Below are 22143 nucleotides of genomic sequence, written 5' to 3' on the forward strand. Positions count from 1 at the left end.
ATTTATGTTCCTGCTTATATCCAATTTAGGTTCAAGCTCGTAGTCCTGGGAACTCACCTCATCTATTTGGACTTTCCGTCGAGCATAGCGGGTTATTGGTTAGCGGTTAGTGAGAAAGGAGATAGTATAGTGACCGTACACCAACCCACTGCGTCATTAAACTCGCTCTGGATGGGAGCCGGTGATAGCTATAGGACAGTGGCGTAGCGAGGGGGATGGGGGGCACGGGGGTCATGGCCTATGGTGTCGGACACATAGTTAAGGACCACGCATATATTGAGGGAAGAAACCCGCTGTCGCCACTACATGGGCTACTCTTTTCGATTAGCAGCAAGGGATATTTTATATGCACCATCCCACAGACAGGATAGCACATACCACGGCCTTTGTTACACCAGTTGTGGAGCACTGGCTGGAACGAGAAATAGCCCAATGGGTCCACTGACGGGGATCGATCCTGGACCAACCGCGCATCAAGCGAACGCTTTACCACTGGGCTACGTCCCGCCCGGAGGCATATTTTAAGAGGGCTGGACTGGTTTTTGCACCTAATGGTTGTACTAAACCATATATCTTCCGGCTGGGTCAAAGTTCGAGGTGCACCCAACTTTTTATAGAACGTTAACGCCACAAGTCCTGTGATTGGTGATAAATTTGAGTGTGTTGGTTGTAAAAACAAATTAGTTTCATCTGGGCAAAAACATTTATGCAATTTCATTTCATCTAGTACCACTGTGTCAAGTAGCCTTGTGCTTGAAACATGTATGGAGTACCTGTGAAAAGTAAGTACTCAAATTGTGTGTGAAATTAGCAGCAAGGGATCTTTTATATGCACCGTCCCATAGACAGTATAGCACATACCACGGCCTTTGATGCACAGCCTGGAGCGAGAAATAACCCAATGAGCCCACTGGCGGGGATCAATCCCAAATCGACCGCGCATCAAGCGAGCGCTTTACCATTGGGCTACGTCTGGGCCCCTTTTAATGATGAACTAAGTCAGTCAGTTTTTATGTGGCACGTTGCTGTTCTATTTTTTATGTTTAGTTTCCTCCTGACGATGGCAACATTTGGTTTCAGACGAAACGCTGAGACTTTTTCCTTGTGGTTTTAAATAGTTGAAGTTTGTTTTATTTAATAACACCACTAGAGCACATTAATTTGTTAATCACCAGCTACTGGATGTCAAATTTTTGATAATTCTTACATAATATAATCTTAGAGGTAGTACTAAATCAAATAACATCCGGAGGGGTCAAAGTTCGAGGTGCACCTAACTTTTGATAGAGCAGTTAATGCCACAAGTCCTGTCATTGGTGATAAATGTGAGAGTGTTTGTTGTGATAAAATATTGTTTCATCTGGCCATTAAAATTTAGTAATTTAATTTGAATTAGTGTTAATGAACAAACTACCGTTGTGCTTGAAACATGTGCGGGGTCCTACTAAACATGGCATGACAAGTTTTGCGCAGAACTAGGATAGACATTGACGCTACCCGTTATCTCTGAAATGAGCAGCTTGACCTCCAATGTTTTCTTATTTGCTTTAAGGGAGATGGGTGGTAGTATTTTTATCCGTGGTGTTTATGTCGATTGATACGCCCACTGGTAGTTTTAGTCACATATGTTACTGTTATCGTCTATGGCATCTGATTTAGTGGTATACGCCCACTAGATCAGGCCTGGTACTTATAAAACGTTTATAGTCTAGACTCGAGACTCTAATAGAGTCTGAGACAGTAATGTCGTGACAACACCAAACAAATTGTATGGTTTCACGTCAATAGAGATTGAGTCTGGACTTTTAAATTTTTATAAGCACGGGCCCTGGTCTTTGCAATATCCATTACTTCTAAGAAGTACGTACGTTTTTAAAATAAAATAAGAAACCTGCAATTCGCGGTTCTAGAAATATCAGAATGACCAGAACTACTTTGGATGTACTATGGTATTTGATTGGTTTATATACAGTCTGGACAGGAAACCTGCTACGTTTTTTCCATTAGCAGCAAGAGATCTTTTAAATGGTCTATCCCACTGACGGGATAGCATATACTACTGTCTTTCATATACCAGTCTAGTTGCACTGGCTAAAACGAGAAAAAGCTCAATGGTCCCACCGAAGGGGATCGATCCTAGATCGACGGCGCATCAGGCGAGTGCTTTAGCATTGGGCGGTAAACGGGGACTTCTTTTTATTCAGCCAGTGTACCGCAACTGGTACATCAAATACCGTGGTATGTACTATCTTGTCTGTGGGATGATGCATATAAAAGATCATTTGCTGCTAATCGAAAAGAGTAGCCTATGAAGTGGCGACAGCGGGTTTCCCCCCTCAGTATCTGTGTGGTCGTTAACCATATGTCCGACGCTATATAACCGTAAATGAAATGTGTTGAGTGCGTCGTTAAATAAAACATTTCCTTCTTTTTCTTCTTTTTATTATATTTGACACACAGTAAAACTTACTGCCAATTGGTGGAATGGGTGTGGTGCCAGCGTTGACTGAACGCTGCCACTCGACAATCATCCCTGCGAACAGAGGGGGGGGGGGGGGGGGGGGGTGTTCAAATGAATGCCTGTGATGTGTTATGAAAAGAAACATTTTAGACATGTGTGCACGTAAAATGACAGCAAAGCGGATCATATTATTGAAAACCTGTCTAGCACTAATCAGAAAGATGGGGATTAATTTCCTAAACCTTTTACCCGGGGAGTCCCTTGTGAGCTATAAATCCTTAGAACAAAGCCGCACCGCGGGTGAAACGAAATTTATCAAAAGAATATGACGAGCGTTAGATAATGTTCGCGTCTTTTCGTTCTGTGTTCCACTTGTGGATTACGTCGACAGTTCTGACGTTAGATTTAATGGCTTAGATTCAAGACTCGTTGAAACGTTGGGGTCCCAGGGGAATTCAGACATAGAGCGCCGGTTCTCAATCTTTCGTGAAGGAAATGCCCGTTTTCTGGTACCGGTCGTTTAGATTGAGACTAATATCCGGAACATTACGATTGGTTCTGTTGAGTTATGGGGACTATTTGTTTCAAAAACGATCCGTTTTTTAGCTCCAAACGCTGTGATCAAGTTTAATACTCGGAACGTTTCTGCGACGAGGAACCCTTGCGAATCGTAAAGAATAAAATAAAAGAGAAGGGATGGTCGTTTAAGGACACATCAGCGCATCTAATAGTTAAGTGTCTGTCCTAGTTACAGTGAATTGGAGAAATAATTCAACAATTAGAGGAGAAACCAGCAATTGTCAGCTGCGGTTTTCATTCTTTTTTTCCCTTATTGTTGTCGTTTGTTCTTTTGCTCTGTTAGCTCGTGTATTATTGATTTCTTTTATAACATATAGGGGCCTATATATATATTTTAATAATCATATGTTTTCGCATTTGAAAAACACATGCTGCTTTCATTGATAAACATCGATTATTAGGTCTAAAAATACGGTTATTGTGATACTCATAAGCGTATTAGACAGGAGGCCGGGGGAGAACTGCCCCACCCTCGTCCCCTCCCCATAATGCTGGAGCAAACCCTCAAATTCGGGGAAAAGATTATAGTGATATTCGAGCAAAAGGTGCTTTTTACCATGTATGTCCAACATTCTACCCGCAAAATTAGTTGTAATCAATGCACACATGCGTAGTGATTCGTTTGCAACCCTACACAGCTGTTTGGTAGTAATGCTAGTATGAATAAAAGTTGTTATCCAAATTCGGGTATTTTTTTGTTTAATTCAGGCACCCCCCCCCCCCCCCCCCCCCCCCCCCCCCCCCCCCCGAAATGGGAGCCCGTATGTCTATGGTGATGCTCGGTCTACATGGTCAGTCCCTCCTCCACCCCCACCCCCACCCCTGTTTTTCTTTTCGTTTTTTTTCTCTTTCTATTTTATAAATGTACTTCAGCCTAATAACTAAGTAATACCGCCCCTAATTTCCACAGGTACATACAAACCTTCTATTAAATCTCAGACACAACGTGACCTATAACAATTCATTCAACGATCAGGAAGAACCTACTTCCGTCACGAATGATACTGTTTTGAAATAGAAGGAAGATAAATGATGTTACGGGATGTCTAGAACCAGAAGACAGCATATGTGGTCCAGACAAATAGATTGTTTTTCTATGTGTGTTAAATACAAAACTGTATCATCAGAATGTCCTCGGAAGTTACCGTTTTGTTTCTTCCCTCGTATCGATGATGTACACTTTTAATGATATCGCTTATAGCCACTGATTCAAGTTTTATTGGGAAGATTTAGATATGTTTTACCTTTGAAGCTTTTCAGCAGTTGACTTGCACTATTATTAAATTCAAAGTGTTTCTGGTCGTCCGGAGACATGTTTTAAGAGGGCTAGACTGGTTTTTGCGCCTAAATCGCATAACTTCCGGCTAGGTCAAAGTTCGAGGTGCACCCAACTTTAAGTAGAACGTTAACGCCACAAGTCCTGTGATTGGTGATAAATGTGAGTGTGTTGGTTATAAACAGAAAAAGTATCATCTGGGCAAAAATGTATGCAATTTTATTTCATCTAGTACCACTGTGTCAAGTAGCCATGTGCTTGAAACATGTAGTACCACTGTGTCAAGTAGCTTTGTGCTTGAAACATGTAGTACCACTGTGTCAAGTAGCCATGTGCTTGGAACATGTAGTACCACTGTGTCAAGTAGCTTTGTGCTTGAAACATGTAGTACCACTGTGTCAAGTAGCTTTGTGCTTGGAACATGTAGTACCACTGTGTCAAGTAGCCATGTGCTTGAAACATGTAGTACCACTGTGTCAAGTAGCTTTGTGCTTGGAACATGTAGTACCACTGTGTCAAGTAGCTTTGTGCTTGGAACATGTAGTACCACTGTGTCAAGTAGCCATGTGCTTGAAACATGTATGGGGTACCTGTAAAAAAAAATTACTCAAAGTGTGTGCAGAACTAGGATAGTCATAGACGCTACCCGTTATTTCTGAAATGAGCAGCTTAACCTTCATTTTTTTCTGATTTACTTTAAGAGTGAGGGGTGGTAGCATCTATAGTCGTGGTACTTATGTCGATTGATACGCTGCAGGTAGGAGTTTTACCCACATATGTTACTATTGTCGTGTTTGGGATTTGATTTGGTAGTATACACCCTATAATCAAACTATTAAAGCCAATATGTATTCAGCAAATGAAGCGAATTGGCAAACAGTCCTATACAAATACCTCTCCTCATAGTGACGTTACATACTGTATAAATTTAGACAAACGATAAACATAAAACATTAGGTGAATGTTGTATAGTAGACGACTGTGGCACCAGTCGCTTTGTCTGCGAGCGCTCGGTCTCCTGAACACGCGACTGGTATTTGCTGTAGCATACAATTATTTTTTATGCAAATTAGATACGGCAAAGATATCAGATTTCAAGATGAAGGGGCAGTCATTTAAGGATTGTCTGTTATGTCTGTTATACTAGGACTCATACTGTCAACTGTCACGACGACGTTGGTCAACTTTCTGCTGTCACGACTTCTACGACTGTTCAGTTGCTAGTCTGAGCGGTCTTACAACTCGATTCTCGTCGTATATCCCATTAGTTGTTAATCCATTAAGCCATTAGTTGTTGCGTTGGCCAACTTCGTTATAACAGCTGACAGTCGGAACCTAGCATAACAACTAATCGGCTGTGGAAGTCGTATACGACGAAATTGTAGTTGTAAGAGCGCTCAGACTAGCAACTGGACAGTCGTAGAAGTCATGACAGCAGAACGTTGGCCAACTTTGTGCTGGCGGTTGGAAGTCTGAACCAAGCATTACGTTCATCGGGGTATGAACAAAAACAAAACATATCATCCACAAAATGTGTGAATCGGCGAAGTCGTTTGCGGATGTTTTGTTTTTCGTCGTTGTTGTTGTTGTTGTTGTTGTTGTTCATACACAGATGAACGTAAAAGAAATAACAGACAATCCTTATAATTAAATTTCAATCATGCTTACTAATAACACTAACATTTTATATTTTAATTGAATTTAAAACCCCCAAATAAAACATACATTTCATTCTAAACAATAACGCTCAATAAGACGAAGTACCAATATAAAGTAACGTGGTGATATAATATGACGTTCTGTGACGAATCGATGCCCGTCGGTGGGCCCATTGGGATATTTTTCGTTCCAGCTAGTGTACCACGACTGGTATATCAAATACCGTGGTACGTGTTATCATGTCTATGGGACGGTGCATATGAAATATCCCTTGCTTCTAATAGACTGTAACGGGTTTCCTCTCTAAGACTCTATGTAAAAAAACTTAACAAATGTTTGACATCCAATAGCCTATGGTTAATAATCGATGTGCTCTAGTGGTGTTGTAAAACAAAACATATATTTTTCCTAACTCGCTCTGCTCCGACTGGAGCAATGAAATTACGCTATATTGTAATGAATATAACCGAAATTTAATTATATTGTAATAATTAAATTTCATATCTAAAACAAGAAATGTAGTTAATATGTATATTTAGTCATTAAAGATTCTCTGTTAGTAAAAAACATACACAATACCCCCCCAACCCCCCCCCCCCCCCCCCCCCACCACCACCACCACCACCAACAACACCACCAACAACAAACAAACAAACAAACAAAAACAGAAGAAAAAAAGCCAACAAAAAACAAACAAAACAAAACAAAACAAAACAAAACCTAAACAACAACATCTTAAATTAAAGCAAACACCAGCCATCCTCTTTAACGATTCAGCTAGTGCATGTAACAGTTATCTTGCTGCTAATCGAAAAGAGTAGCCAACGAAGTGGCGACAGCAGGTTTCCCCTCTCAATATCTGTGTGCTCCTTAACCATATACCCGACGCCATATAACCTTAAATAAAATGTGTTGAGTGCGTCGTTAAATAAATAGAGGATATTTCATGTTTTTTGTCAAATATGATTTATATCATATCGAGTGAAGTTTGCAATCATATCTCAGAGTCGCGCTTCAAGCATGAGATTTTCTATTTATTATATAACGTTTGGCAATTTACCTTTATTTTTTAAATGCCAGGAGCAAAATAGTTCCGTCTTTCTTACAGTGAAGATAACACTTTCTACAGTGACGATAACACATTTTAGAGTGAAATAGTGACTGATAACACTTTTATTTCACTGATATTTTAACATAATTCACTAAATGTTATATAATAAAAATGTCCTTCCTTTGTTCCTCTTTAACGATAGCATCTTGTCACTTTTTATTTCAGTTATTTCTCGGAGCACACTCACTGGCAAGTGTCGGGTGTAATCGACAGTCAGCCGGACGTCCTCGCGTGTTGCGGCATTCTAGTGGCGACCGTCGTACTCCTCTTTAGTGTGAAGGTGAATCGGGTTTACCTTATTCTGTATTATATTTCATTTGTATTTATTTATTTATTTATTTATTTATTTATTTATGTATGTGTATGTATGTATGTTAAACTGTTATTTATTTTATTTATTTGTTTGTTTATTTATAAATTTAGTTTTTTTTTTATGTTCCTTTTATGTCGTAGACCATCATAATGTTGTCTTTTTATATATTCATCTATCTCTCCGCCTATCTATCTACCCATCCATCAGCCCATCGGAGTATGTGTGTATGTCACGGGGATCCTATAATACTCGTAACTGAATAAAACACGATTATCCAAATATCTCTCCTAACTGTATATCTATTAGATCTCTCTGTAACGGGCAGTCCAATACCCGCGTGGCTCGGTTCTAGGTATAAACAGAGATAAGATCTTATATAAAGTATATGTAATATAGCACGTTTAGTTCACTAGAAAACACAACAAAACACAATACACTTTGGAATCTGTATTAACCTTAAGCTGACAAATATATTTGCCGCAGTTAATTAGTTAACAACAACAATAATAATAACAACCCAGAACTAATCACTTAATTAGTTAATCACTAGGTGTCTAGTTTACACAATATTCTAATCACTTCACCGTGATACAACACACACACGTATGATAATTGAGAAACATTGCCAGGGGAACTTAATTAATAAAGGAATTACAACTCTATTCCTAACTGGTTAATTTTTAATTAACCCTTAACTACTCATTCAGTAACCTTGTAATACAGAATTAATACTGGCACCTATCACAATAAAGACAATAACCTACAGTTTACCTAGGTCCTCTAGGATGACTGGTTAAGCTTTAATAATTTTAGACAGTGAAACCTACAATTTACTTCGTCAGTTTACCGGAAACACTGTCTAAATAATATGGGTATAATACAGTATTAAAATATTTAAAGTCACATCAATCACATCAAGGTTATACAACAGAGCAGAAATAATATTTACCAAGTCCAAATGGACTAACGTTCCCTGGCAGCCTTCCAATATGTTTCTCCCCGATAACTCTAAAATCCTAGCTATTTATTATAAAATCCCAGACTGGTCCGGAGACAGTACCCACGACCGAATCTTATCATATGAATTTCCACCACTCCCAGAGTCAATATATTTTCTTAGATGACCAGATATACTGTCGCCAGTTGGCCAGAAATACCCCGGTCATAAACCGTTCTACCGGAGTTATTACGTAACTACTGGCCACATGGCCTCCACACCTGGTCCGGGTGTGTATTAGAGGGTACAGTCGCGCGGAGGTATTACGTAACAAAGTGCCCACCTGGTCTAAGTGCATATTGGGACTGCACACGGCCCTCTAAAACAATTAATATCGCCACAGGCGAACAATAATTAAGAGCATGTTCCGTCACAGTGTATATATACATATTTGGCTAATGTTTTTCGTAGCATACGAAACCTGTATATTACATAATATAACCGCAATATAATGTTCACTTTTCCTTCTCTTCTTGCCCCTTTACAGTACTAAAGGTATATTTAATCTGGACGCATTGGTACATTTTTAGAGATTCAGTGACTGCTGAAAATTGTATTCGCAGCTGTAAATCTGTATGTACAAATAAAACTGTTATCTTCAGCCAACTTATTTACATATAACTGGCTTTACCCTTCATTTAAAGGGACATTCCCGAGTTTGCTGCAAGTTTTAAGATGTTATCGACTAACAGAGACTTTTATAACGATTGTAATTACATATTAAATATATTTTTCTGCATAAAATATAAGTGGCTTTATATTAAACGTGTTTCTGATCGTGCAGGGGTGCGGGGGTGTAACATTCTCTTTGAGAATGGCCAATACAGCACAAATCCCCTTGTTTTCTTCGAGATACAATTGAAATTTTGAGTACAAGTCAGTATCTATCTGTGATATTTGTATTTTTGCACAGTTCTTTACACTGTGTTTTTATTTAAATCTTGAATTTTTATATTGATGTTGATCATCACTTTATTTGTTTCCATTACCACAGTTTGACACCCAATAGCCGATGTATTTTTCGTGCTGGGGTGTCGTTAAACATTCATTCATTCATTCATTCATTCATATAGAGCTGTCTCTTTTAAATAGTTTTAGCGAATACACTTTCCTAATCAGTATAGAATGGCTTATTAAAATTTTATAATTTATATTGTTTGTACACACATTCTGTATTTTATTGTTTTGATGAGGTGAAACTTTAGTAAACTATGTGTTAGTCTATCCGTCTGTATGTCTGTATTTCTGTATTGCTGTAACTGTGTTATGGTAGCACTAAACCAAATGACATCAGGCTGGGTCAAAGTTCGAGGTGCAACTAACTTTTGATAGAGCAGTTACTACCGCACGTCCGTGTCTGTTGTAAAATCATATTTTCATCTGGTCAAAAAATGTGTGCAATTTTATTTCATCTAGTACCACTGTGTCAAATTGCGTTGTGCAAGAAAACATGTATGGGGTACCTGTAAAACAAAAAGACTCAAATTTTGTGTGAAACTATGGGTTTTGTATACACATCCGCTTATACCAAAAATAAGCCATGAAAGGTATCAATTTGTTCAGTTAATACTTTGACGTAGGGCTTGTGGTATTGATATCTATGGGTCATAATGTGCTTGATACATTGTATATTGTGTTTTTAAACACAAACATTAACATGATCAGCCATGGGGTTTTATTTGCTATGGTATAGTACACCTTTATAACACATTCTGTACACGCGTTCTTGACAATCAAAATGCTGAATGCAATTGTCGTTGGAAATAATTAAAATATCATATGTGTCTGTCATTTCAGATCTACTCGGTCATAAACTTTGCCCTCATAACGACGTCGGCGCTGTTTGTGCTGTCTTTCATCTGTGTTGGATTCTTCCACGTGCACATCAACAACTGGACTCGGCTGCCTGGTTTCTTTCCCTACGGTGTTCGAGGTGTAAGTTTTTTTGATCATGTCTGTGCAGATGTTGTACCCTTCACTTTAAAAGGTGGTGGGGATGGTGCGTGACGTAGCCCGGTGGTAAAGTGCTCGCTTGGTGCGCGGTCGGTCTAAGATCGATCCTTGTCGGTGGGCTCATTGGGCTATCTATCGTTCCAACCAGTGCGCCGCTACTGGTAAATCAGAGTCCGTGATATGTGCTATTCTGTCTGTTCGATGCTGCACATAAAAGATCCCTTGCTACTAAAGAAAAAAATGTGTGGGTTTCCTCTCTAAGACTGTATGTCAGAATTACCAAATGTTTGACATCTAATAGCCGATGATTAAAGAATCAATATGCTCTAGTAGTGTTGTTAAACAAAACAAACTCTCTTTAACAAAGGTGGGGAGCATCACTCGAATCCACCGAAGAAGCTCATTTATCCTTATCTAGACCCCCCACCCCTGCATAATTTCCTGCACGTGCGTCTGTACAGTGTATATAATCATTAGCCATTGTCCAAGCTGTCGAGGTGTCTGTCTGTGTAGGTCACCGTGTTGCAGTGCTAATTAGATAGAAATGAATGGACGTACGTCTTCTACTCTCGAAGTCTCGAAGCAGACATTTGAACAAATGACTTTAAGGTATTTCGCAAAACAGCTGGTGCCAACCCACGTTCGCCCTAGACAAAACAGCTCTGAGCTAAGACGTGTTTCCAGGAATTCGAGCGGAATCATTACTTCAGTCAGGATTGAACATAGAAACAAATTACATTATATCTGAACGACAAAACCACATCTCTGCACAATACAGAGCCGAATGGGTATTTTGGCAAAATAGTGATTGATTGTATTAATCTCTATTTAGTGCGTCATCTATATAGGAAGACAGCCATTCTCGAGGAGAATCCTTTAACCGGTCTCGGTGGCGTTGTGGTTAAGCCATCGGACTTAAGGCTGGTAGGTACTGGGTTCGCAGCCCGGTACCGGCTCCCATCCAGATCGAGTTTTAACGACTCAATGGTTAGGTGTAAGACCACTACACCCTCTTCTCTCTGCCGTGGACAGGCAGCCCAGAGGTGTGTGCCCAGGTCAGCATGCTTGAACCTCAATTGGATTTTTTTTAAAAGACGAAAATAAGTTAAATTGAAATGTACTGAAAATTTTATCCCTCTTGCGCCGCCAAAAGAGGACTGCCCCTCCTAGGCTAGTTTTACAAAATAAAACCGTAAGTACTGTCGGAAATAGAATAAAAATGATTTTCGTCGATTATTTCTTACATATTAAACAGGCAAGTAAATTTTATGTAAATATCTATTTAATGATCGGCTACATAATTTAGCATTTACTTGTTTTGGCTCTCATTGATGTACAAGGTAGTGTTTACTCTTGAAATTAAAAGAAAGATGTCAGTAAACAGGTGATTTGTGCACTTTATTGGAACAGATTATAACAAATTATGGTCAACATGTGTCAATTTCATTGCTGTTACAATATGCGAGAGACTGTTTCTGATGACGGTTTACCCCTATTCCTCTCCAAAACAAATATTTGTAGACATTTATAAGTATCTTTTGAGCAAAACTGTCAAAACCCATTTTGAGTTTGTGATCTATTATACTAGTATACTGGTATCTCAAAGTTGCATAATGACAGCTATTAAAAACTACACCTTTAACTATATGCCCATAAATGGTTATAGGAAATAATTTTTTATCTACTAGTAGAAAATAAATTTTTATTGGATAATCTTTATCACAAACAGAGGCTCACATATAACTATAATATATTTAAGTGGTTGCAATATTGTGTAAATTTCTAATGTTGAATTTATATTCACTAAATATGCTGCAATTCAAAATAGTCAGTTAATTTGCAGTTTTAAATTAAAAGTTTGTTTAAGAGTAAATGAAATTGACACATATCATTAAAATGTGTTATAGTATTTTCCAATAAAGGTCACACATCTCCTGTTTACAGACATCTTTATTTTAATTTCAAGAGTAAACACCACCTTGTACATCAGTGAGAGCCCAAACAAGAAAATGCAAAATTAGGTAGAGTACCATTAAATAGGTATTTACAAAATATTTACTTGCAAGTTTAACATGAAAGAAATAATTGATAAAAATAATTTTTATTCTATTTCCGACACTACTTTAGTACCGGACAGAGTGCATTAGAATAAGTACAGCCGTGATGGCATGCGCTCATGAATTACTGTCATAACTGTGATGGTACCAGGTGTTGGAAAAAGGAAAGGACAGAAGAACGGACGAAATAATTAATGAATGGTTTGTTTTGTTTAACGACACCACTGGAGCACATTGATCATCGGCTGTTGCATATCAAACATTTGGTAATTCTGACTCGTAGTGATCAGAGGAAACCCGCTACATTTATTTTTCTAATGCAGCAAGGGATCTTTTATATGCACTTTCTCGCAGTAAGGAAAGCACATACTACGGCATTTGTCCAGTTGTGGTGCACTGGTTGGAACGAGAAAAAAACCCAATCAGCTGAATGTATCCACCGAGGTGGTTCGATCCTGCGACGCAAGCACCTCAAGCAAGCACTCAACCCACTGAGCTAAAGCCCGCCCCTTAATGAATGGAGTCAACCAATGGTCTGTTCTAAACCGGGGGATGTGGAGGAATGGACATTTGTTGATAAAGCGCTCCCCTGAGATACAGTGGTCGCATGGTAGGAACCTCCTCGGGTGGACCTCCACAACTGCAATATCAAAGGTGTCCTGTCATGGGAAAATGCATATAAACCATCTCTTTCAGCTAATAGAACAAAAAAGCATTTATCCGGTTTCCTCTTAAAGGGACATTCCCTAGTTTGCTGCAATGTTTTAAGATGTTATCGACTAATAAAATATGTCTTCGATTAAACTTACATATTAAATATATTTTCTTGTTTAGAATATTAGTGGCTGTATATTAAACGTGTTTCTGATCGTTCTAATATTTGTACTAGGTTAATTTTCATTTTATTTCCTAAAAAAAAAAATCTTACGTACGAAATTATTTGAAGACAAAATCCAGTTTGGGCTTCTTACAAATATTAAGACGACCAGAAACACATTGAATATACAGACGCTGATATTCCAAACAAGAAAATGTATTTAATATGTAAGTTTAATCTTAGAAATATTTTATTAGTCGGAAACATCTTACAATGCAGAACACTCGGGAATGTCCCTTTAAAACTACGTTTCAGAATTAATACATGTTTGACATCCAATAGCCGATGATTAATTAATCAATGTGCTCTAGTGACGTCGTTAAACAAAACAAACGTTTAATTTTAACCGTACAACATATACAGGTATTATATTTTCTCGTTCCAGCCATGCACCACGACAGATATATCAAATGTGCTGCTATGTTTGTGGGATGGTGTATATAAAAGATCCCTTGCTACTAATGACATTTTTTAGAGGGTTTTCTCTCTAACACTATATATGTCAAAACAACCAATGATTGATATTCAATAACCGATTATTAATAAAGCAATGTGTTCTAGTAGTGTCGTTACACATGACATGTCATGTTCTAGTAGTGTCGTTACACAAAACAAATTTAAACTTTGTATTGATGAGTATGGTGAAATATCAATGTATGCAGATAGTTAATCTGTCCTGGGCACACCTCAGCTATATAGATTGTCTGTGGTTAGTGAGAGAGAAAAGAGGGTGTAGTGGTCTTACACCTTCTCATTGAGTCGTTAAAACTCGCTCTGGGTGGGAGCCTGTACCGGGCTGCGAACCTTGTAGCTACCAGCATTATGTTCGATGGTAAGCACGATCCAACAAAACCGGTAGCTTGTGATTAACTTACCAACGTGCTACAGTGGAATGAATGCATGAATGTTTAACGACACCCTAGCACGAAAAATACATCGGCTATTGGGTGTCAAACTATGGTAAATGCAAATAAATAAAGTGATGATCAACATCAATATAACAATTCAAGGTTTAAACAAAAACAGTGTAAAGAACAGTGTAAAGAATTGTTCAAAAACACAAATATCACAGAATTTTACGGATACTGAATTCTACTCAAAACTTCAATTTTGTGCTGTATTGGCCATTCTCAAAGAAAATGTTACACCCCTGCACCACGGTGAGGTTACAGCACGCGCAGGGGTGCTATAGTGGTGTATTTACGTTATTCTAAATAGTTCAATAATACTAATATACCCTAGATTGCGGCTTTTAATTAAATATATATATATATATATATTTTAATCGTTTCAGGTAACGTCTGGGGCGGCAGTTTTCTTCTACGCCTTTACGGGCATCGACAACATCGTGACGTCGACGGACGACGTCAAACTCCACAGCCACAACGTCCCCGTGGCTATAGTCACCACGTGCATATTATCGTTGGTTCTCTATTTCGGAACAGCGACATCCCTGACTCTGTCCTTTCCGTGGAGGGATATTGCTGAAGTTGCTCCTTTAGCAAAGGCATTTGAGGACAAGGATATTTATGCTGCAAAATACATCGTGGGTGTTGGCGCTGTCCTTGGTCTGAGTGCAGGCATATTGGCCGCCTTGTACGTCATTCCAAGAGTTATGGTTTCAATGTCCAAAGACGGGCTTCTTCCGTCCGTATTTTCCCGCATCAGTACGCGAACCGAAGCACCAATTTGTGCGACTATTCTATTGGGCTTCTTCACTGCAATCTGTGCTCTTGTTTTTGATTTTTATTCCTGCGTGGAGATGCTCTCCATAGCGTCGATATTTGCCTATTTTCTGTGCGCCCTTTGTGTGCTATGTCTGAGGTACAGCACGTGTGATGTCGGTGTGTACAAGGAATATTCGGAATTCGACATGGATGACTCTTCAAAAAAACCCAACAGACATGATGTAAGAAAACCCGAAAACAATATTCCCAAACTTGAAGTTTTCCACGACGGGAATTTCAATTTGCACTATGCAAATTATACGACTCATATCAGGTGTGATTACGATAAGGAGTTAGGACGTTCCGCATCGTTCGGTTCGTTACAAGAAAGAGAAGAGCGAGACAGTTATGACGAAGATCAAGAAGAAGAAGAAGAGGAGGAAGAGGATGACGAACAAGAAGAAATGGAAGAGGAACAAAACCACAATAACCATATCAAAAAATCAAAGTCGAGTTGTTCTGTCAAGGAATCGTGTTACGAGACCAAATCGAACACGTCCCTGAAGGATGACGTAATCACCTTCTCCGAAACCACGCAGCTGAGGGCCAGCATGTCTCAGCAAAGCTTCAACAGTGTCGTCATACTTCCGGGACATGCGCAGACCGACCCGGACGCTCAGTCGTGGAAGCACACGAAATCGTTCATCCTCGCCTTCATCGTCTCCAGTTCGTGCCTGTGTTGTTCGTTCATCGTCATCTCTCTAGACCACGAAAGCAGGACGTGGTGGGCTATGGCCATTTCGTGCGTCTGCGTCGTGGGAATGATCGTCTCGTCCTACCTAATTTCGCGTCAACCACAAAACCGAGTCAAGACGCACTTCAGAGCGCCATACGTCCCCTTCGTGCCTCTCCTAGCTATGTTTCTGTCCATGGTTCTCATTTCGGCTCTGTCCATGATGGCCTGGGCTCGATTTTCCGTCTGGCTGGTCATTGGTAAGTCTTTGGCCTAGATATATCGCAATCACCGAAACCCAGTTGTATATCTCCTTATTTATATACACACGCTATTGATCCGGTCTTTCTTTGTCTGCAGTCGGATAACGACCAGACGTACACGCCCGTATCTTTGATTTCAGCTAAGCATACAGGTCATTAGTAATAATCATTTACCGGATTTGTTTCTGTCGTCTCCAAGTGTAAGGTCCAAAAAGGGCGAATCTAGAGAACACGCGGGGGTGGGGAACGGATGGGGTGGGGGTGTTCTTCGCCTTCAGTTCACAAGTCATTAGTAATAATCGTTTACCGGATTTGTTTCTGTCGTCTCCAAGTGTAAAGTCCAAAAGGGCGAATCTAGAGAACACGCGGGGGTGGAGGATGGGTGGGGATGGGGGGTGGTCGCCTTGAAATCATTAGTAATAATCGGTTATCGAATTTGCTTATTTCATTTCCAGTGTAAGGTCGAAAAGGGCGAATCTGCAGAACTCGCGGGAATGGGAGGTGTGTGTGGGGGGGGGGGGGGGGGGGGGGGTCTTTGTCTTCAATTCACCAAGTCATCAGTAATAGTCAGTCACTGGGTTGGTTTCTTTACGTCTCCAGTGTAAGGACGAAAAGGGCGAATCTAGAGAACAAGCGCGGGGAGGATTCGTCTTCAGTGTAAAGTCCAATAGGACTAATCTACAAAACACGCGTGGGTGTGTGTGTGGGGGGGGGGGGGGGGGGGGGTCGTCATTAGTAGTAATCATTTACCGGATTTGTTTCTTTCGTATCCAATGAAAAGTTGAAAAGGGCAAATCTAAAGATTGTACGTTAAAGGGACATTCCTGAGTTTGCTGCACTTTTTAAGATGTTGTCGACTAACAGAGACTTTTTAACGATTGTAATTACATATCAAATATATTATTCTGCATAAAATATTAGCGGCTGTATATTAAAGGGACATTCCTGAGTTTGTTGCACTTTGTAAGATGTTATCGACTAATAGAGACTTTTTAACGATTGTAATTACATATCAAATATATTATTCTGCATAAATTATTAGCGGCTGTATATTAAACGTGTTTCTGGTCGTTCTAATATTTGTACTGGGTTAAATTTCATTTTATTTCCTAAAATATTTTTTTTTCGTACGTACGAAATTATTGAATACAAAATCCAGTTTGGGCTTCTTACAAATATTAAGACGACCAGAAACACATTGAATATACAGACACTGATATTCTAAACACGAAAATATATTTAATACGTAAGTTTAATCGCAGAAATATTGTTATTAGTCTGAAACATCTTACAATGCAGTACACTCAGGAATGTCCCTTTAAAGCTACAATCAGGTATTGCCATGCATTAACAGTAATTGTTTACCGATGCAAAACTCTGTATAGAAAATTAGAAAACAATAACAAAACGCTTGTGTTTGTTTAACGACACAAATAGAGCACATTGGTTTATTAATCATCGGCTATAGGATGTCAACTATTTGGTAATGTCTTTGAAAGAAAACCTGCCACATTTTGTCATTAGTAGCCAGGGATATTTTATATGGACCATCTCACAGACAGGATAATACATGCCATGGCCGTTGATATACCAGTCGTGGTGCACTGGCTTGAACAAAGCAATAACAAAAGCTACTGTTTTAAAGTTACAATTTTGTGACATGATTTAGTTCAAATTGCAGTTACTTAATCATGCCAGTTGCCTTCAAACAACATACAAGTATGTCGTCATGTTTGTTTTATTGTTGTTTTGTTTTGCTTTTTTAGTAATACTTCATATCACAAACCAGAGAAATAACAGCCCGACTTTGTGTTTTAACATACCGGTCTCGGTGGCGTCGTGGTTAGGCCATCGGTATACAGGCTGGTAGGTACTGGGTTCGGATCCCAGTCGAGGCATGGGATTTTTAATCCAGATACCGACTCCAAACCCTGAGTGAGTGCTCCGCAAGGCTCAATGGGTAGGAGTAAACCACTTGCACCGACCAGTGATCCATAACTGTTTCAACAAAGGCCATGGTTTGTGCTATCCTGCCTGTGGGAAGCGCAAATAAAAGATTCCTTGCTGCCTGTCGTAAAAAGAGTAGCTTATGTGGCGACAGCGGGTTTCCTCTATAAAAAAAAAACAGTGTCAGAATGACCATATGTTTGACGTCCAATAGCCGATGATAAGATAAAAAAATCAATGTGCTCTAGTGGCGTCGTTAAATAAAACAAATTTTACTTTGTGTTTTAACATAGAGATTAATATTATTTTCGTAGGACATTGATATCAAGTATAAATCCAGAGATACTAAAGAATTGTTTTGACCGTAAGAAAATTACTATGGGTGGTCTGTCCTGAGTAATTAACTATTAAAAATATAGTCGAGACAGCAACTTTAATAAGCTGTTGTTTCCAGCAGATATCGCCAAATGCATCATGCTAATTTCAGACTTTCAACTGTCACGATAGAGTTGGCTAACTCTGCGGTTGCCTCGTAATTTCTCTCCCAACTTACGATGGGCGCTCTCATATTAACTAATATAATGCTAGGCTAAATGTATCAACTGTCACGAGTGAGTTGGTAAACTCGACGGTTGCATTGCAATTTGCTCCACTTCCAAATTACGACTGATGCACTCAAATTAACAACTAATCGGTCGTAGGAGTCGTATACGACGAGAATCGAGTTGTAAGAGCGCTCAGACTAGCAACTGAAGAGTCGTAGAAGTCGAGAGATCGGCGAGTTGGCCAACTCGGTCGTGACAGATGGTAGCGTGAGCGCATCATTACACTTTGATGTAATAACTCGACTCGGCAACATAGTTATAGGCAGGGTCGAACGGCAGATGAACTAAATAATAATAATAAAAACCCATAGCTGCACGGACTATGCATAACTCGAAAAAAATACAGTAATACGGTTTTCGACCTAGGACGGTTTTCGATATACCAAAAACAGCAGTTGTAACTTTTATAGAAAAAAAAGTATAGGAATGAAAACAACGAATCAAACACAGCTAATTTATATATAACAGAAAACGTAGATATGTAAACTGGCAAAGAAGCACAGTATGCAACTCTACTTACAGTTTATTGTGTACTGGGTTCAATTCCAGGTACAAACCCCAAAGCTAGAATAAATGCTTTACGTAAAGCAGGGTCATAGCTAACGGTGTAGGAGTCAGTTCCATCCCCATAAAAATGTAAAAAACCTAGTGTCCTTTATGTCTGCTTAGAAAAAAACGCCCAATCCTGAATCTGTTTGTACCGAGGGCGGGTTCGCGTATGTTTGGGATCGATCCCTGTCGGTGGGCCCATTGGGATATGTCTCGTTCCAGCCAGTGCACCTCGACTGGTATTGCAAAGGTCGTGGTATGTGCTATCCAGTATGTGAGATAGTGTATATAATAGATCCCTTGTTATAATGGTAACGTGGCGGGTTTCCTTTCTCTAAGACTGTATGACATCAAATGATAATTCATGATTAATAACTCAGTGTGCGTTAGTGGTGTCGTTAAACAAAATAAACTAACAAAATATTTGTACCGAGACTTTATTAATCTGAGTTAACACACACACACACACAGAGAGAGAGAGAGAGAGAGAGAGAGAGAGAGAGAGAGAGAGAGAGAGAGAGAGAGAGAGAGAGAGAGAGAGAGAGAGAGAGAGAGAGAGAGAGAGAGAGAGAGACATACACACACACACACACATATATATATATATATATATATATATATATATATATATATATAGAGAGAGAGAGAGAGAGAGAGAGAGAGAGAGAGAGAGAGAGAGAGAGAGAGAGAGAGACAGACAGACAGACAGACAGACAGACAGACAGACACACAGACACACACTCACACAAATACACAAACTCACACACATACACATACACACAGACACACACACACATATACGCATACACACAGAGAAATATACGCGCGCGCAGACACACACATACACGCGCACACAAACACACACACGCGCACGCACACATACGCGCACAGATACACACACGAATAAAAGCGAGACTTTCAACAGACACGCAATAGACAGTTTCTGCACAACTAACACTACTTTTTACATTTTTTTAATTATTGTTATTACTATTTTTTTTATCAAATCATTTTGTTTGTTTAATGTATTTCTGTATATAATGACATTTGTTTGTCACTTTCCATCATTCAACATGTTTTGTACCATGTTTACATTTTGATGTCCATAAACTTTCACTTTACTAGCAATACAACACGCACACATTACTTTAACAATGGACCGCGAGGTTATAAATGATTTAAAGACACATTACCACATGCTCGGTTGTATTTTAAACCTTTGTATCAGACCATTGACTTTATCTTTTGTTCCCGACGTCTGATGAACACGTGCAATGTGAACACCAGCGGTTCCATTGTTCACGATATCATTGGGTCTTTCTGCTGTTGTCAAAGCTGGATAATGTATTACGATTAGTTATTAACATCTAGGTATTTACGTTATCATACACAATGGACTATTTTGACGTGCGGAATAACATCATTGTGCACAGGAATGAGGAGTTATTAGTAATTATAATTCCTGAATGTACTCAACGTTTCCCTTTCTCTCAGTATGTTTGGAAAGGTTTGGGGGTTTTGTTTGCATATGTGTTTTATTATTGATGTAGGTTTTTTAATACCGATTCAATTCATCGGTTAATTGTGGTCATATGCATGTATTTGTGTGACACACGATAGCCAGTTTAGTTTTCATGTTAGGGCGTCATTAAACATCCATCCAGTCATTTCCGATTGTCTTTCACAGTACAATGTACCATAACTTCTCATTGTTTCTGTGTCTGTGTGGAAATATGTGGCTCTGTATGGCTGGCTGTCTCTCTACTTCTGTCTGCATCTGGACTCTCTCTCTCTCTCTCTCTCTCTCTCTCTCTCTCTCTCTCTCTCTCTCTCTCTCTCTCTCTCTCTCTCTCTCTCTCTCTCTCTGACAATCTCTCGCCATCCATATCGCTCTCCCTGCCTCCCTCCCCCCCCCCCCCTCCTCTCTCTCTCTCTCTCTCTCTCTCTCTCTCTCTCTCTCTCTCTCTCTCTCTCTCTCTCTCTCTCTCTCTCTCTCTCTCTCTCTCTCTCTCTCTCTCAGACAGTTAGATTATTACCATGGGCCAACAGCTATCGAACTAATCATAGCCTCTGGTAAGCCATGCATAAGTACCAAACGTTTACGGACTTGGTAACCAATAGGTTATGACACATTTATAATTACTACTATTCCCATTGTTATTACTAGATACACTGATATGTTTTTATTCAGTCACATCACTGCCCTTGTACTGATTCGTGTACAAGCATATGTATTTTATATTTGAATAACACTCAAATGATGTAAATTCAGGTGGTGTAGTTTCCATTGATACTGTTTTCTGGAGAACGAACTGTCATTATCGAACTCTTTGACATATGGTTAATTCTGATAACTTGACCGACCGTTCTCGACTTTTTTCGATGGCTGGGACAGCCAATCTGAGTTCTTTAAATCGTTTTCCGACATATGTGCGATATCTCAGTGTGATTCCACTTTTTTTTTTACTCATTGTTCTCTCTAATGGTTGTATTAGAAATAGCTTTATTTATGACTTAATTATTACTGAATGAAAAACATAATCGTAACATCAATGATGGTTGTTGGGGTTTTTTCGTTTCAGGACTTGTTGTGTATTGGCTGTACGGAGTTCGTCACAGTACCACTAGGGCGGATGATGACGAAGAGGTGGCTTTGTATGACGTCACAGAACAACAGACGAAAGTTCCTGTTCAATGACATCACTGTGACTGCGTGGTTATAATTTTAATATACTTGTACTTGCTTAAATAAAATCTTATTTTATGTCTATACTTGACTTAAATGTCTTGGAGAGAGAGAGAGAGAGAGAGAGAGAGAGAGAGAGAGAGAGAGAGAGAGAGAGAGAGAGAGAGAGAGAGAGAGAGAGAGAGAGAGAGAGAGAGAGAGAGAGAGAGAGAGAGAGAGAGAGTATAGAATGAGAGAAAGAGAGAGTGAAAGAGAGAGAGAGAGAAAAAAAATAGGGGGGATAAAGAGAAAGATACAGATACAGCGATTGCCCGCGGGAAGAGACACAGACTTATTTTATGTCTATACTTGACTTAAATGTCTTGGAGAGAGAGAGAGAGAGAGAGAGAGAGAGAGAGAGAGAGAGAGAG

At 39.3% G+C, this 22143-nt stretch overlaps 1 protein-coding gene across 1 annotated transcript in view; it reads left to right on the top strand.

Annotated features, from left to right (window-relative positions):
• LOC121390235 (cationic amino acid transporter 2-like) overlaps window positions 1-21817 on the top strand; it is a 65259-nt gene extending 43442 nt beyond the window's left edge. The window contains exons 5-8 of the mRNA XM_041522010.1: window positions 7252-7366; window positions 10194-10331; window positions 14578-15943; window positions 21630-21817. Coding sequence (XP_041377944.1) covers window positions 7252-7366; window positions 10194-10331; window positions 14578-15943; window positions 21630-21745 — 1735 coding nt within the window. The 3' untranslated portion in view covers window positions 21746-21817. The remainder of the gene's footprint in view (window positions 1-7251; window positions 7367-10193; window positions 10332-14577; window positions 15944-21629) is intronic.
• Window positions 21818-22143: the final 326 nt, after the last annotated feature.

This window comes from Gigantopelta aegis, chromosome 15 (assembly GCF_016097555.1).
Source record: "Gigantopelta aegis isolate Gae_Host chromosome 15, Gae_host_genome, whole genome shotgun sequence".
Lineage (NCBI taxonomy): Eukaryota > Metazoa > Mollusca > Gastropoda > Neomphalida > Peltospiridae > Gigantopelta > Gigantopelta aegis.